The sequence below is a fragment of the Artibeus jamaicensis genome, unplaced genomic scaffold (assembly GCF_021234435.1).
Source record: "Artibeus jamaicensis isolate MK-2021 breed Jamaican fruit bat unplaced genomic scaffold, CSHL_Jam_final contig_447, whole genome shotgun sequence".
Taxonomy (NCBI): domain Eukaryota; kingdom Metazoa; phylum Chordata; class Mammalia; order Chiroptera; family Phyllostomidae; genus Artibeus; species Artibeus jamaicensis.
The window spans coordinates 2290992-2303375 of NW_026521834.1; the positions used below are offsets into that span (position 1 = coordinate 2290992).

At 54.4% G+C, this 12384-nt stretch overlaps 2 protein-coding genes across 3 annotated transcripts; both read right to left on the reverse strand.

The window, feature by feature from the left end:
- Positions 1-756: 756 nt before the first annotated feature.
- Positions 757-7510, reverse strand: RAB25 (RAB25, member RAS oncogene family). Its single transcript, XM_037132520.2, has 5 exons — positions 7218-7510; positions 4118-4313; positions 2664-2857; positions 1509-1589; positions 757-1104 (listed from the first exon to the last, which is right to left on the reverse strand). Exons 1-5 carry the CDS (start codon positions 7258-7260, stop codon positions 977-979), a joined length of 642 nt encoding a protein of 213 aa, XP_036988415.1. The 5' UTR covers positions 7261-7510; the 3' UTR covers positions 757-976.
- A 1121-nt stretch (positions 7511-8631) lies between these two features.
- Positions 8632-11575, reverse strand: LAMTOR2 (late endosomal/lysosomal adaptor, MAPK and MTOR activator 2). Of its 2 annotated transcripts, none has more exons than XM_037132682.2 (4): positions 11423-11575; positions 10964-11126; positions 9040-9129; positions 8632-8827 (listed from the first exon to the last, which is right to left on the reverse strand). In XM_037132682.2, the coding sequence occupies exons 1-4, from the start codon at positions 11488-11490 to the stop codon at positions 8771-8773; spliced, it is 378 nt and encodes a 125-aa protein (XP_036988577.1). In that variant the 5' UTR covers positions 11491-11575; the 3' UTR covers positions 8632-8770. The 2 variants fall into 2 exon arrangements, with proteins under 2 accessions (XP_036988577.1, XP_053522178.1); XM_053666203.1 differs by having other exon boundaries at positions 9040-9198.
- Positions 11576-12384: the final 809 nt, after the last annotated feature.

Here is a 12384-nt window from a genome sequence, read left to right on the forward strand (position 1 = left end):
CCTTTGGGGTGCCCCTGCCCGCCTTTGGGAAGTGGGTGGCCCCTGTCTGCTCTCTACAGCGTCCTGCCAGAGTCTCCAAGCACTCAATCCCTTCTCTTCTACCCATTCAACTCCCTTCCTTTCCTTGAGGGTACAGTCAGACCTTCTCCTACTGTGCTCTGCAGAACAGGAAAACCAGAGAACCTGCCTGCACAGCCAGCTCCTGGGCTGATGGAGAAGTGGCAGAGAGCTGGGAGCCAGACCCTTCCCACTCACCCCCACCAGATTCAATGTGCCCCTACACACCACTCCCCCTCACTGGGGTCAGGCAGAAACCTGGGTGAAAGACTTGGACCTTCCACCTCCGTCTTACACTCCGTTTCTCCAGCACACATGAACAGGCTGGCTCTGACTCCCCCGCTGCTCTCTCACCTCCCCTGCCTCCGCCCTTTACCCCTGGCATCGGAATGACCTCAGTTCTTGGCACCAGGGCCCTGGGCAACAGATGGTACCTGCTGATGGTCTCCTTTGTCTTGCCTTCCAGATACTCCCTCTCCGCCATGCTGTCCTCCCTCCCACTTCTGCCTTGGGGGTTGGCAGAGGGAAAGACAGGTACCTCTCACCCCCTTGGCACCTTCCCCAGACTACAGGACTCCAGGGGCAGCTGGCCCTGGGGGGCAGTAGGGAGAATGAAGGGAGGGCTGAGGGAAGGGGAGCAGGGGCTCAAAGGAGGAGGAGCCAGGTTTGAAGGGGAGGCAGCAGCAGGATGGCCAAGCATTGATACAAAACAGCTTTATTTGAGGGCCTCAGTCTGTGAAGGGTGGCAGGTAACAGAAAGGACAGAATGGTAGGACATGAAGAACTTTGAGCTCTGGGGGGCTGTGAACAGAGAACTGGCCACTCTGGCACCTGGAGCCACAGGGCGGGGAAAGGTCCTGGAGCCTGAGGCTGGGGAGCACCGGAAAGCTCGTAGGCGCGGGGCTGGTGCCAGCTAAGGTCAGAGGCCGATGCAACAGGCCCTCTTCTCACCAGGGCCAGGCTCCTGCCCAGCCTGGGCACTGCTCAGGGTGATGGCATTGGTCCGTGTGCTGTTCTGCCTCTGCTTGGACACCTTCGCGAAAATCTCTGAGAGGGCAGACGGGAGTGGTTAGGTCAGAAGAAGCCCACGCTCCCTATTCTCACACCGCGTGCCCCTTCCTGAGCACTGGGGGTGGTCGCACTTACAGGGGGCTTTGCTGGAAGGAAATGGCATTTGTGTCCCTTCTACTTACCTGGGTGGAGAAGGGCTAAGACACAGCTCCCTGGGGAGTGCGGCCTTCTGGGTCCTTCCCTAAGCTCCAGGCTGGGTTGCAGGGAGGAGGGCAGCACTGGGGAATGACTGGGAAGGGGGGCTCTGAGGAGGTCGGGGGTGCACAGAGGGACTGAGGAACCGGCTGGGGTGGAGAGGGCTGCGTGCCTTGCCTTCTTACCACTGCCCACAGAAGCCTCAGGGTGGGAGTGGGGTGCCAAATAGAGGCAGGGACTCTAACCTTTGAGGACAGTCTCAAAGGCCAGCTCCACGTTGGTGGAATCCAGGGCTGAAGTCTCCAGGAACAGCAGCCCATTGTTTTCTGACAGTAAAGGAAACATACCATCAATTGTGGGGTCAAAGGCAATAGTAACAATATTTACTTAATGTTTACTATGTGCTAAAACCTTGAGATATGTAGCTCATTTAATTCTTTTTTAAGGTTATTTACTTATTCTTTAAAAAAAGATTTTAATTTTTAGAGAGCGAAGAAGTGGGCACTGGGGGAGAGAGGGAGAGAAGCAGGGCTCGGCAATAGGCCACCTCGCGCGCCCCCGTCAGGGGCCAGGCCCTCAGCCCAGGCAGTGCCCTGACCTGGAACTGAACTGGCAACTTTTTGGCTTTGTGGGCCAGTGCCCACCAACTGAGCCACACCAGTCAGTGCTCATTTAATTCTTTTTTTTTTAATTAAAAAAATCGTTTTTAAAGAATTTTTAAATAAAATATTCTTTTTCTTTATTGCTTAGACAGAGAGGAACACACACACATTAACCTGTCCTGCTTATTGACGCATTCATTGGTTCTTATGTGTGTCCTGACTAGGGATCCAACCTGCAGCCTTAGCGTGTCGGGATGATGCTCTAAACAAATGAGCTACGCAGCCAAGGCATTTAAGCCGTAAAACAACCTGTGAGGTAGGTTTGAATACTATCCTATTTTATAGAAGAGGAAACTGCAGTCCAGAAACAGAGAGAGAACGAGAGCTTGCTCGGGGCCCCACTTGCTAAGAGATGTCAGGCTGGGCCATGGGACTCCCGTGTCTGCACCCTTAACCGGTACATCTGACTGTCTTTAGACCCCAGAGGGCTCCGGGGGAAAGTGTGACTGGCAACAGTCAAGGGAAGCCCACCTACTACGCTTAGAATCTTTGAACACTGCAGGGTGGGGCTGTCTTAAAATCAACTATAAATGACTGCCTATAAAGACAATCTCGGGGCAGGTGGTGAGACATCAGGAGAAACACAGGGTCACAGTGGGGAAGGGCTGATCCTGAGGAAGAGGAAATGGAGGGAGGGGGCCTTGTGGAGGAAGTCCAGGCTGCAGCCCCGGGCCGGGAGCAGGGCTGGGACTGTGCGGGTGGGGGGGGAGGTAAGAACACATCTTGGCTGGCTCTTACCAGCGAACATGCGGGCTTCATCAGTGGGCACCTCCCGGGCCTGGCTAAGGTCACTCTTGTTGCCCACGAGCATGACGACAATAGTGGCCTCAGCGTGGTCATAGAGCTCCTTCAGCCAGCGCTCCACCACGGCATAGGTCTGGTGCTTGGTTAGGTCAAACACCAGGAGGGCCCCCACTGCACCGCGATAGTACCTGGGAAGGGAGAGAGGGGTGGACAGAGACAGAGGCAAGGTCAAGGCGGTCGGGCCCAGGCTCAGAGAAGAGCCCTCAAGCCAAAAGGCCAGAGATGAGTCCCAGAGACTGGGAAATGTGAAAACTAGAGTCCAGGGACCCGAACCCAAACAGAGCGGGTGAAGGCGCTGATGCCTGGCACAAAGCTGTCAGAAATGTTCATCTCAGAGCCTCTGAAGAGTCCTCTCCCCGCTCTAAAGCCACTGGCTCTCTCCTCCCTCCGCAGCCCCTCTGCTTCCTTAGGCCCTTTGTTCTGATTTCGGCCCCGCTGTCAAGTCTGTGTCTCCTGGATGCCCCTCCGCTGAGACCTTCGTCACATGGCTCCATGACCCACTGCACCCTCTTCTCTCTTGCGACCATCTTTCTAGGAACCGCTAATGCCTACACCACACGCCAGTCCCCAAATTGACTATCTGATGCATCCTCGCAAGCATCTAGCCTTGCTCCTAGAGTTAGATGGAGCTTCTTCGGACTGGTGACACATAACTACTCCCATTTTATTGATGAGCCAACTGAGGGCCACAAGGGTCAGGTGACCAGATGAGTGTGTGTAACCAAAGCCCTGGACTCCTGCTTCCTACCCCTGGCAGGTGCTGGCCCCCACCATACACACAGAACACCTTCCCCACATTTCACCTGCTACTGGCTGGGAGACACTCTGCTTGTGGTATCAGGCGGCCTAACTTCTGAGACTTTGTTTTCAGAGCCTTTGTAAAATGTGGCTGCAGGATCCAGCCCTTCGCTTGTGTTATTGGATGGTGAAGGTTGCCGAGTGCAAGGCAGTGTGTGGAAGTGAGGGGTGCTATCAGTCCCTGCGGCCTGCTGCCATCCGAGCTCCAGCTGGACTTCACATGCTTAACCTCGAGCTTGTGCTAAACCGGGATTAAGGACAGTACCGTGGCCCTGTGGTGCCTTGGAGATTGCATAAAATGCCAATGTGAGGTGCCCGTCCCTTCCTGGGCACACAGCAAAGGCCTAGGAAGTGGTGGCAGTGACTCGAGGCTTTAGTCCTAGTAGTCAGCGTCACTATATCCTGTCTCAGACTGTGTGTGGCTCCCAGTGCTTGTGTCTCCTCCCCCTGGCCGTGGCATCCTGCGATCCCTCCAGGGAGCATACCGCGGAGTGCCCCTGCCTCCTCCCTGCCCTCCTTCTCCCCTCCAGCAGTTTTCCCTGACTTTCCCAGCACCCCCACACCGCAGCAACCCCCAGCCCCGGGCTCACGCTGAGGTGATGGCTCGGTATCGCTCCAGGCCAGCCGTGTCCCAGATCTGAGCCTTGACAGCAGCGGTGCCCAGCATGACAGTGCGGGTGGAGAACTCAACCCCAATTGTGGTGCGGCTGTCGTGGCTGAATTCATTGCGTGTGAATCGGGACAGCAGATTGGTCTTCCCCACGCCTGACTCTCCGATCAGCACCACTGGAGGAGTGGAGAGATAAGGGCTGAGCAGGGCAGAGCAGCCCCAAGTCCACCTGTGCCTGGAGGGTTTGCCCAGCAGCAAAGGGGAGCTGGGCTCAGAAAACCGAGGAGGGAGCCCAAGCTCATGGTGGAGACAGGTGCGCGGCTCCACATGTCATGTCTGTTCGAGGCAGAAGGGCCAAGAGCTGCACCCAGTTAAAGGGCTTTCAGAGTCCCAGGCCTGGTCTGATGAGACAGGTCTGTAGAATCAGCCTGCAGATCTGGTGATGGGTGATGTCTATGGGCTGTTTGTAGATGTTGGTGCTCAGGGACTATGGGGAGAGGCTGGCAGGCTGTGAATGTGGACAGACAGTAGGAGGCCTGGGGGAGGGTGCGCTTTCCTGGAGTAGGGAGTATGAGCACTTGTGTGTGTCACTGTGTATGTGAGTTGGGAGGACGAGTGGGAGGGGTGGTGTGTGTGTTTGCATGAGAGCAGAGGTGTGAGTATAAGTGTAGGTGAGGAGGAAGTTTGGCAATGGCACATCTGGGTGGGGGTGGCAGTATGGGTGCGTGTAAGAAGGCAGGACCCATTTGTCCCCAAAGAGGGTCGTTCCTGCACGGGGCCCGGCGTTGGGCCCGTGTGTCCTTCAGCAAGTTAGCCTCTCAGACTTTCTTTTTTTTTACAAAAAGTGGGAGTAAGAATAGTACCTGCCTTATGGGTTATTGTTAGAAGTAAATGAGATATTGCTCAGGATACGGTGCGTGTGTAAGACTGTTACTCTCATGCCTATTGCTGGTAGTCCAGTGCTTTACCTCCAGGTTTTCAGGGGCCAGGGGCCCGCGGAGCCCTGGCTGCAGGGTTCAGTCCGGGGCCCGCCTCACCCACCGTGGGTCAGCAGCTAGGGGCTGGGGCAGAGTGCAGGAGGCTGATGTAAATAAGACTCACACATCGCAGAGGCGCTAAGCTGAACGCACAGGATCAGAGGAGGCCGCCCACAGTGGTTTAGGAAGGTGGGCTGGTGCCCAAGGGCTGTGAGCTGCGTGCTTTGGGGCTCTGGTCCCCACCCAGCCTCTGAGTAGCTACGTGATCTCAAACAACTGACTGACCTTCCCGGAATCTCAATTTCCTTATTTATGAAATCTTAAAAAGCCCCCTCCATCTTTAAAGATTCCTTCTTTGTAGAGGGTAGGAAAGATCTGGGAGCCGTGTGGGTGTGTGTGGTACGAGGATGTGTGTGTCCCTGACACTCCCTTACTGGGGACCCAGTCTGTGCTCCATGTGTCCAGTGCACGGGCACCTCGCCCGGCCCTCGGGCCCCGACGATGCTTCGGATGAGGGCTTTGGAACCAGACAGACTCGGGTTTGTGCCCACATTGTTATGTTTTGTACGCCACTTTGTTTCTCAGCCTCCTCTGAGAAATGGAGATACTAATTGTTAAAGTTTATGGAGTGCCTGCAGACTGCCCAGCACTGTCCTAAAGCCTTTACACATATTAGCTCAACCCTCGCAAAAGTGCCATAAGGCATGTGCTATCATCATCATCATCTTCATCTTCATTACCATCATATTTTTACAGATGAAGAAAGGAGGCACTTGAGGGGTTAAATACCTTGAGCGAGAGAACACAGCCAGTGTGATAAACACAGGTGTGCTGCCCGGGGGGCCTTCCAGAAAGAACCTGCCCCAGCCGCGGGCAGGGCAGTCAGCAGCCTGAGCGGCCTCCCCTGGAGCCGTGCTGCTCCCGGGCAGTCTCCATCCACTGCCCAGGCGAGGTCGGGGTAGCGCAGAGCTCCCTGCCTTTGGCTGGGGCTTGGTGATCCTGCCTTGAAGTTTAACTTCTCTCTCTGCCCAACCCTGTTTCCTCCCCCTTCCTTTCACTGATGTTGATTCATAATAAACATCTTGTACCCCAAACTTCTGAGAGATCCCAACCTGCAATAAGGAGTAAGTGGCAGGGCTGAGATCTGAACTCTGTCTGGCTCCTGGCTACTTTCAAAATGAAAGGTAACTTTCTGGGGTTGTTATGATGATCGATAAGCTAGTGGCTGGCACATAGTACGAGCTCAATAAATGGTAGTTACTAGTAGTATTATTGCCCCAGACTATTGTTAGCTCTCACCCAGTCTCCTCTTCCTGGGAAAGATGTTGAGAATACAGGTTCCCCAACACCTGGTCGCCTGAGTCCCAAGTGAGGGCGGGGCTCAGGCTGGGAAAGGCAGTGGGGTAGGGTGGCTGGACAAGGAATCTGAGCTCTGCCAGTCCAACCTGCCCTGAAGGAGGTGTGGAGGTGAGGGTGGTGTGGGGGTGGAGAAAAATGAGGGGACCAAACAGAGGCTTAGAATAAAGAGCAGAAAGGTATGTGCACACTTCCAGGGACAGCCAAGTTGGACCCGGTGCCTGGTATTTGGTCCTGGCCCTAGGAGTCCTCTGAGCTCCAATAGACCCTGCTCCCAATGTGTCACACCTTCCTTGCGTCTTCACCCAGCCCGACCACAGGACAGACCTCTCCTCTTTCCTCTTCTGTGCACCTGCCCAGAAAGACGCCTTTCTTCCTCTTAAGTCTGCCTGTTTCCCCTTCCTCCCAGGAGGGAAGCCCTCTTGGAAGTCTGACCTCTATCTCTCATGCTGCTGCAGCTGCCTATTCCTAGGGATTTGACCTTCCATTAGGAGCAGGGCATAGGAGCCTAACTCGGCGCCATTGGAGAGAGACAGCAACACCATTGTTTACAATGACACAGCCTTCCAGCTCTCACTCCAGTAACCAGACCCTCCCCCATCCTTGTAGCTTTCTTTCTTATACAAAGAAATGATGAGCCCTGGGGGTCCTGATAAGAGAGAAACAACAAGGTAGGAGGGGCCGGCTCTGTGGGTCTCTTTCTGGGTCTGTGCCAGGCTCCCTCTTTCTTTATGAACTCCAACTTACCCTTGAAGACAAAGTTATAATCTTCCTCAGTTCCGTTCCCCATCTTGGCTCCACATGGAGGGTGCAAGTGTCTTCGGAGACAGAGGTGCCGGGTCTGTGTGTTGGCCCAGTGCCCTCAACTCCCAGCTCTTAAGAGACCTGGATCCACCCCTTCTCGCATTGGGGATAAAGAACCTTCTACAACCAAAGGAACTGAGGGCTCACTTCAGGTTAGGCAAGGCCCGGGAGGCTCAGCTCAGGCAGGTGGGGTGTTGCAAGGAAGCGGAGGACGGAACAGGAAGAGCGGGGCAGCTAGAGACCTGGGGCCCAGGTGGGTGGAGACAATGACGTCAGACAGGTTAGACAGGTTGGGTGTCTGCTCTCCGCTTGGGCTCCCACGATAGGCGAGCAGGCGCCAGAGGGTGACAGTTGGGGAAGCAGGGACAGGGCCTTCAGAGAGCCAGCCGAGGACTAAGTACATTTTGCTAGGCTCCTGGAACCTCTGGCCAAGAGGCCCCACTGCCAGTGAGAATCAGTCCCTCAGGGAGCAGAAATCTACTTGGCCTTCTGCTTTTCCTTTGGAGCCTCTGGTTGCGGGTAACTGGGGTACCTGAGGAAGGGCTGATAGGACTGCAGTCACCCTGCTGTGATGCAGAGCTCTAGGAGTTGTATCTCGGGTACAGCAACTTCTACCCCTCCCTAACTGCCCAGGGCTTGGGAGGGGCAGCAGTTTCTTACCCTGGGTGGAGCTGGAACTTGCAACCTACCTACTTTCCTAGGATGGGTCCCTTCCTGCCACACTGGGCAAGGGGCTGGTAACTCCCTGCTCAGACCTGCTCTTCGGGACACTAGGTAGGGGGAGAGCTGGGGCAGAACCAGCCAGACAGGGTGAGGGGTCTGAGTGTAGGGGCAGGACCTGGAGATGAAAGCTTTTGACAGGTCTCCTGGGTTTCTTCAGATCACCACCCAGGCCCTGAAGCCCCACAGCAAAGCCATCCTGCCTGCAAAGGGCTTTAGAATCTGGAGTCTGGGTGAGCGTGTGAGTACCTGGGAGAAGAGGAAGGGGTGATCCCTCCCAACCCAAGAGTAGAAAAAGCACTGTACCAAAGTTGGGACTGAAGGACAATGAACTCACAGGCCCCATATTATTTTTGTCCAACAGGACCCCCGTTAACCCCCTGCTCCTTGGAATTTACTTCCAAGGTTTTGCCAACCAGGTGAGTAAAATTCTGTTCTGAGTGGTGTGGGCCAAGTGAGGCCACACCACTGGAGAGGCTGAGGGAGCTCAGGCGCCACTGCCCAGAACCATTTGGCTGCTGGAGGTCCTGGTGCAGAGGCGGGTGGAACTGCCCCTGCAGGACATGAGGAAACCTGAATGCCATGCCTGCTCCTCCCCATCTCCTGATTCCTCCCAGCCGAGAAAGCAGCCAAAGCGTAAAGACAGAAGTGAAATTTATTCTTGGAAAAAAACAAAGTCCCACCCTTCCCCACAGTCCAGGAAGGTTTCTTCAGGGGTCCTCACCCATCCAAATGGTCATCTCTCTGGTCTGGCCCCCTACTTCCACCAGTGCCCATTATGATGCTGCTACCTGGGTGAGGGGCTCCTCCAGGTACTGCACCAAGGCCTGGGCCTGCGAGAGGGGAGGAGAAATCAGTGCCACACATGGCCTGCCGTAAGAGGGATCCCAAATCCAGATCAACTCTCAATGCTGAGCACCCAGCCCCTGGCCCCACCAGAAGTGGACTGACATAAGGATTCCAGGAAGGCGGTGGGGATGGGAGAGGATAGTGAGGAAGAACAAACGCTGGGCTCAGGGTTGTAGAGGGATGGGCACATACACACCTTTGCCTTGAGCATTCCGAAGCCAACAGTCTCCTTGGCATACATACACAGCAGAAGGTTGGCCACTCGAGTGATGGCTACGCGGCCCTCCTGGAGGGGTAATATCACAGGATGGGATGTTCTGCTTGGCACCCTTAGCCCCTCTTTCTTCAAGGGATCCTTTTGAGAGAGACTGTATCTTCTTTCCATGCCCTGAGCATGGCAGGAACTTCAACTGGGGGTGGGGGGCTGGGGCTATAACCACAGCCCTGGACATGGGGTCCTATGCCCCAATTCCAGCCTCAGCACAGCTGTCTATAACCAAGTTACCCTGGGAAACTCGACCTCCCAGAAACTTGGTTTCTCTTTCTGTAACCCATGTCTTTCCCCAGTTGGTGAGGGTGTTAGTGTGCACAGGAAGGAGTTTTACTTCTGCAAAGGGCTATCCTAACGGGTGATGTTATTATGGGTTCACCCCAAAGATACTGTAAAGGGCTTGAAAGCAATAACCCAACTTACATTTATTGTCTTTTCCCATGGTAATACTTTCAAACTGTAGGTTTGACCCCAGGGTTAGATCAGTTAGGAAGGTTGATCAATATTAAGAGAAAAAATAAAGAAATGAAGTACATTGCATGTCATAAAGTTAGTGCTGTTTCACAAGACTTGTCTTTGTAGGTGTATGTGTATCCTGGGCTCTGACCTGAAATGCACCTCCTGGGGCTGGGTTGTGGTCAGATGTGTGAAAGCTACTGTCCCATAGCACCAGCGCTAGGCTAGGTTCCCAATAGGAGTCATTAGTTAAGTTGAAATGCACTCTCGGTTGTGCAGGGGGTGAGAAAGTGGCAGGCAGCTGAGTTACAGTAGAAATCCTTCATTCTTGGGGCCTTTTCAGTTTGGTTCAGGAAACTGTCACCAGGCATCCACCTGCACCAGGAAGGTGGTGTGGACCCCCTACATCTGCAGACTCATCTCCCAACAACCTGCCCCATTCTCATGCCACACCCCGTACAACGATCTTGAGGGTCATGGACCAGGCTCCCTCTGGCTTCAGGGCTTTTACACCTGCTGTTCTCTCTATCGCAAATGCTTTTCCTCTAGACAGCCACACGGCTTGCCAACTTTCTTCAAATCTGTGATGAAATACCAACTTTTCAGTGAGACTCCGCTGGAACGTGCTCCCCTCTATCTCACTTCATTACTTCATTGTTCTCATAGTGTTTTCAACACTCGATGTACTATGTTTCAAACTTACATGTTGTACAAAACATATTTACAAACTTAGTTAACAAAACATACACATCTTATTTATCTTAAAACAGGTAAACTGTAAACTTCACTAGGTCTGCAGATTTTGTCTGTTCTGTTTGCTATTCCCCCCCCCCCCCAGTCCTGAGAATACTGCAGAGACCTACACGTTGAATGAACAAAAGTGGTTTTCAATTTCCGTTCCCAGGAAGTCCCCAACCTCATGGTCACCTCCCCTTTCTGAACCTAATCTTTCTCTGTCAAATGAAGGAATTAGGGAAGGGTCTGCAGACTGTCATGGTTCCGTAAGTCAGTGAATCTGGGATGCCAACGCTCTGTGCACACCTCACTCTACACTTTCTAGTCTCTCTTCCATTTACCTTCACAACGACACTGTGAGGTGGGGAGGAGGTATTGGTTCTGCCTTAGAGCTCTAGTAAGAAAGCTCAGAGAGGTTAAATGACTTAAGCAAGTTTCCACAGATGGTAAGTGGCTGGCTGAGACCAGAACCCCAGGCAGATACAGGGTCCAGAGCTGCTTCCTCACCACCACTTGATGCACAGGTCCTGCCTATTATAAATGCTGTTGGGACCAACTTTTAGCAATCTTCCACAGATCCCAACCATCCCTGACAGGGTACAGTTCACCCCCTGGGGATCCCTTTAGAGGACAGAGGAAGTGGCTCCTCTCTCCATACCATGCAGTCCATTAGGATGAATTTGAGATTGTCTTCATTAAACGCTTGGTTCCCGTTTCGGTCGTAAGCCGCCCAGATGTTACTGGCGATGGCTGCGGTGACCCGGGCGTCGGTATCCCCGTAACCAGAGTAGGCCAGCAGAGATCCTTCGTTATTCAGCAGCCTGGTGAGGGACAGGGAGGGATAGTGACGAGCTCAGCATGAGGAGTAAAAGGCCTGGGTTCCCAATACAGCCCCACCACTGACGCTTCCAGAAAGCAAAGGTCTGGGTTGAGTGTGTCCTGGAACGTGACCCGAGCAACCAGCTCGTTAATTTTCGTTTCCCAGAGACGCCGTCCACGCTGATATTCCCAGTGGCTGCCCCCTCCCTTCCCGGACATCCTTCCCCACTCCTCCCTCAGAGAGCCGCGCGCTGCCCCACTCCTGTGCTCGCCGCTAGGGTCCTCGGTCCGAACTCACAAGGTGCTCTGGACACCTCCAGTGTTGGCCTGGCTTAGCACCTGGGTCAAAGCCTTGGGACGCAGCATGCCTGCGTCTCCTATACCTGGGCTTCACCACGCAGACCCTCGACCAGCCTCCTGCTCAGCTCCGCCTGCAGCTTCCGGTACTGCCCAGCTCCGGAGCTTTCTGGGAGTTGTAGTTTCCCTGACCCGGCTTTGTGGTTCTGGCTCAACCCCGCCCCACATAGGGGGGGCCGCTGGGAATTGTAGTTCCTCGAGGGCTCGCGAGGCACCTGGGAAGTATAGTTTGCCTTTCCGCTCAGACCAAGCAGTTGTGGCGGAGTGGCACAGGGAGCGGAATAAAAGGACTGGGAGGACATTCAATTTCTTCGGGGAGGGAAAAGTTATCGTGTCCGCTTAACAATACACGATTCAGTGATTTAAAAAATTTTCTGTATTTGTCAGACACCCCTTTCAAAGCAATTTTCTACACTATGCGCAATTCTGTGTGATGGGATAGATGCTGTTGAGGAAATCAAGGCTTGGGAAGGCCACGCAGGCAAAACCGAGGGCTCTAGAACCGTACTTCATAGAGTTCATTCAGGATACAACCCTCGGAGGAGTGAAGTCAATCCTAGAGATGAAATGTTAGGTAGACGTCCAGAAGTGGGAAAATTCAACCTCCAAGTCGGCAGAGGCCCCAGGCCTGGAAAGGATTTGGACCAGCTATCTCGGAACGGAGAGAAAGCGGCGACACAGAGAGTCCTTTGTCCCGCAGCGAGAATGACCTGGGGAGGGGGCTGGGGCAGCTTTGGGCCGGAGGGGACCTCGGGTCCGCTCAGACCCTCTAGGATGGGCCCTGGTCTCCCGCGGGGAGCCGGTCCCCGCCCCACATGTGAGCGACACGCCGTCCCTGCCCGGAGTACCCCCAGGGGCCGTCACCGTGCGAGGTTCTGTCGCCCCTGCCGGACCTGGGGCTCA

What these genes read in the sequence shown, in the direction of transcription:
- RAB25 (XM_037132520.2), bottom strand. Translation starts at nt 7,260, where the DNA reads ATGGGGAACGGAACTGAGGAAGATTATAACTTTGTCTTCAAGG. An exon ending in TGAAGCCCGCATGTTCGCTG is followed by an intron (nt 1,590 to 2,663) that starts GTAAGAGCCAGC and finishes CTTTACTGTCAG; the next exon opens with AAAACAATGGGCTGCTGTTC. An exon ending in CTTTGAGACTGTCCTCAAAG is followed by an intron (nt 1,105 to 1,508) that starts GTTAGAGTCCCT and finishes CTGCCCTCTCAG; the next exon opens with AGATTTTCGCGAAGGTGTCC.
- LAMTOR2 (XM_053666203.1), bottom strand. Translation starts at nt 11,490, where the DNA reads ATGCTGCGTCCCAAGGCTTTGACCCAGGTGCTAAGCCAGGCCAACACT. An exon ending in TCATCCTAATGGACTGCATG is followed by an intron (nt 9,199 to 10,963) that starts GTATGGAGAGAG and finishes CTCTCTCAAAAG; the next exon opens with GATCCCTTGAAGAAAGAGGG. An exon ending in TCGGAATGCTCAAGGCAAAG is followed by an intron (nt 8,828 to 9,039) that starts GTGTGTATGTGC and finishes CCCCTCTCGCAG; the next exon opens with GCCCAGGCCTTGGTGCAGTA.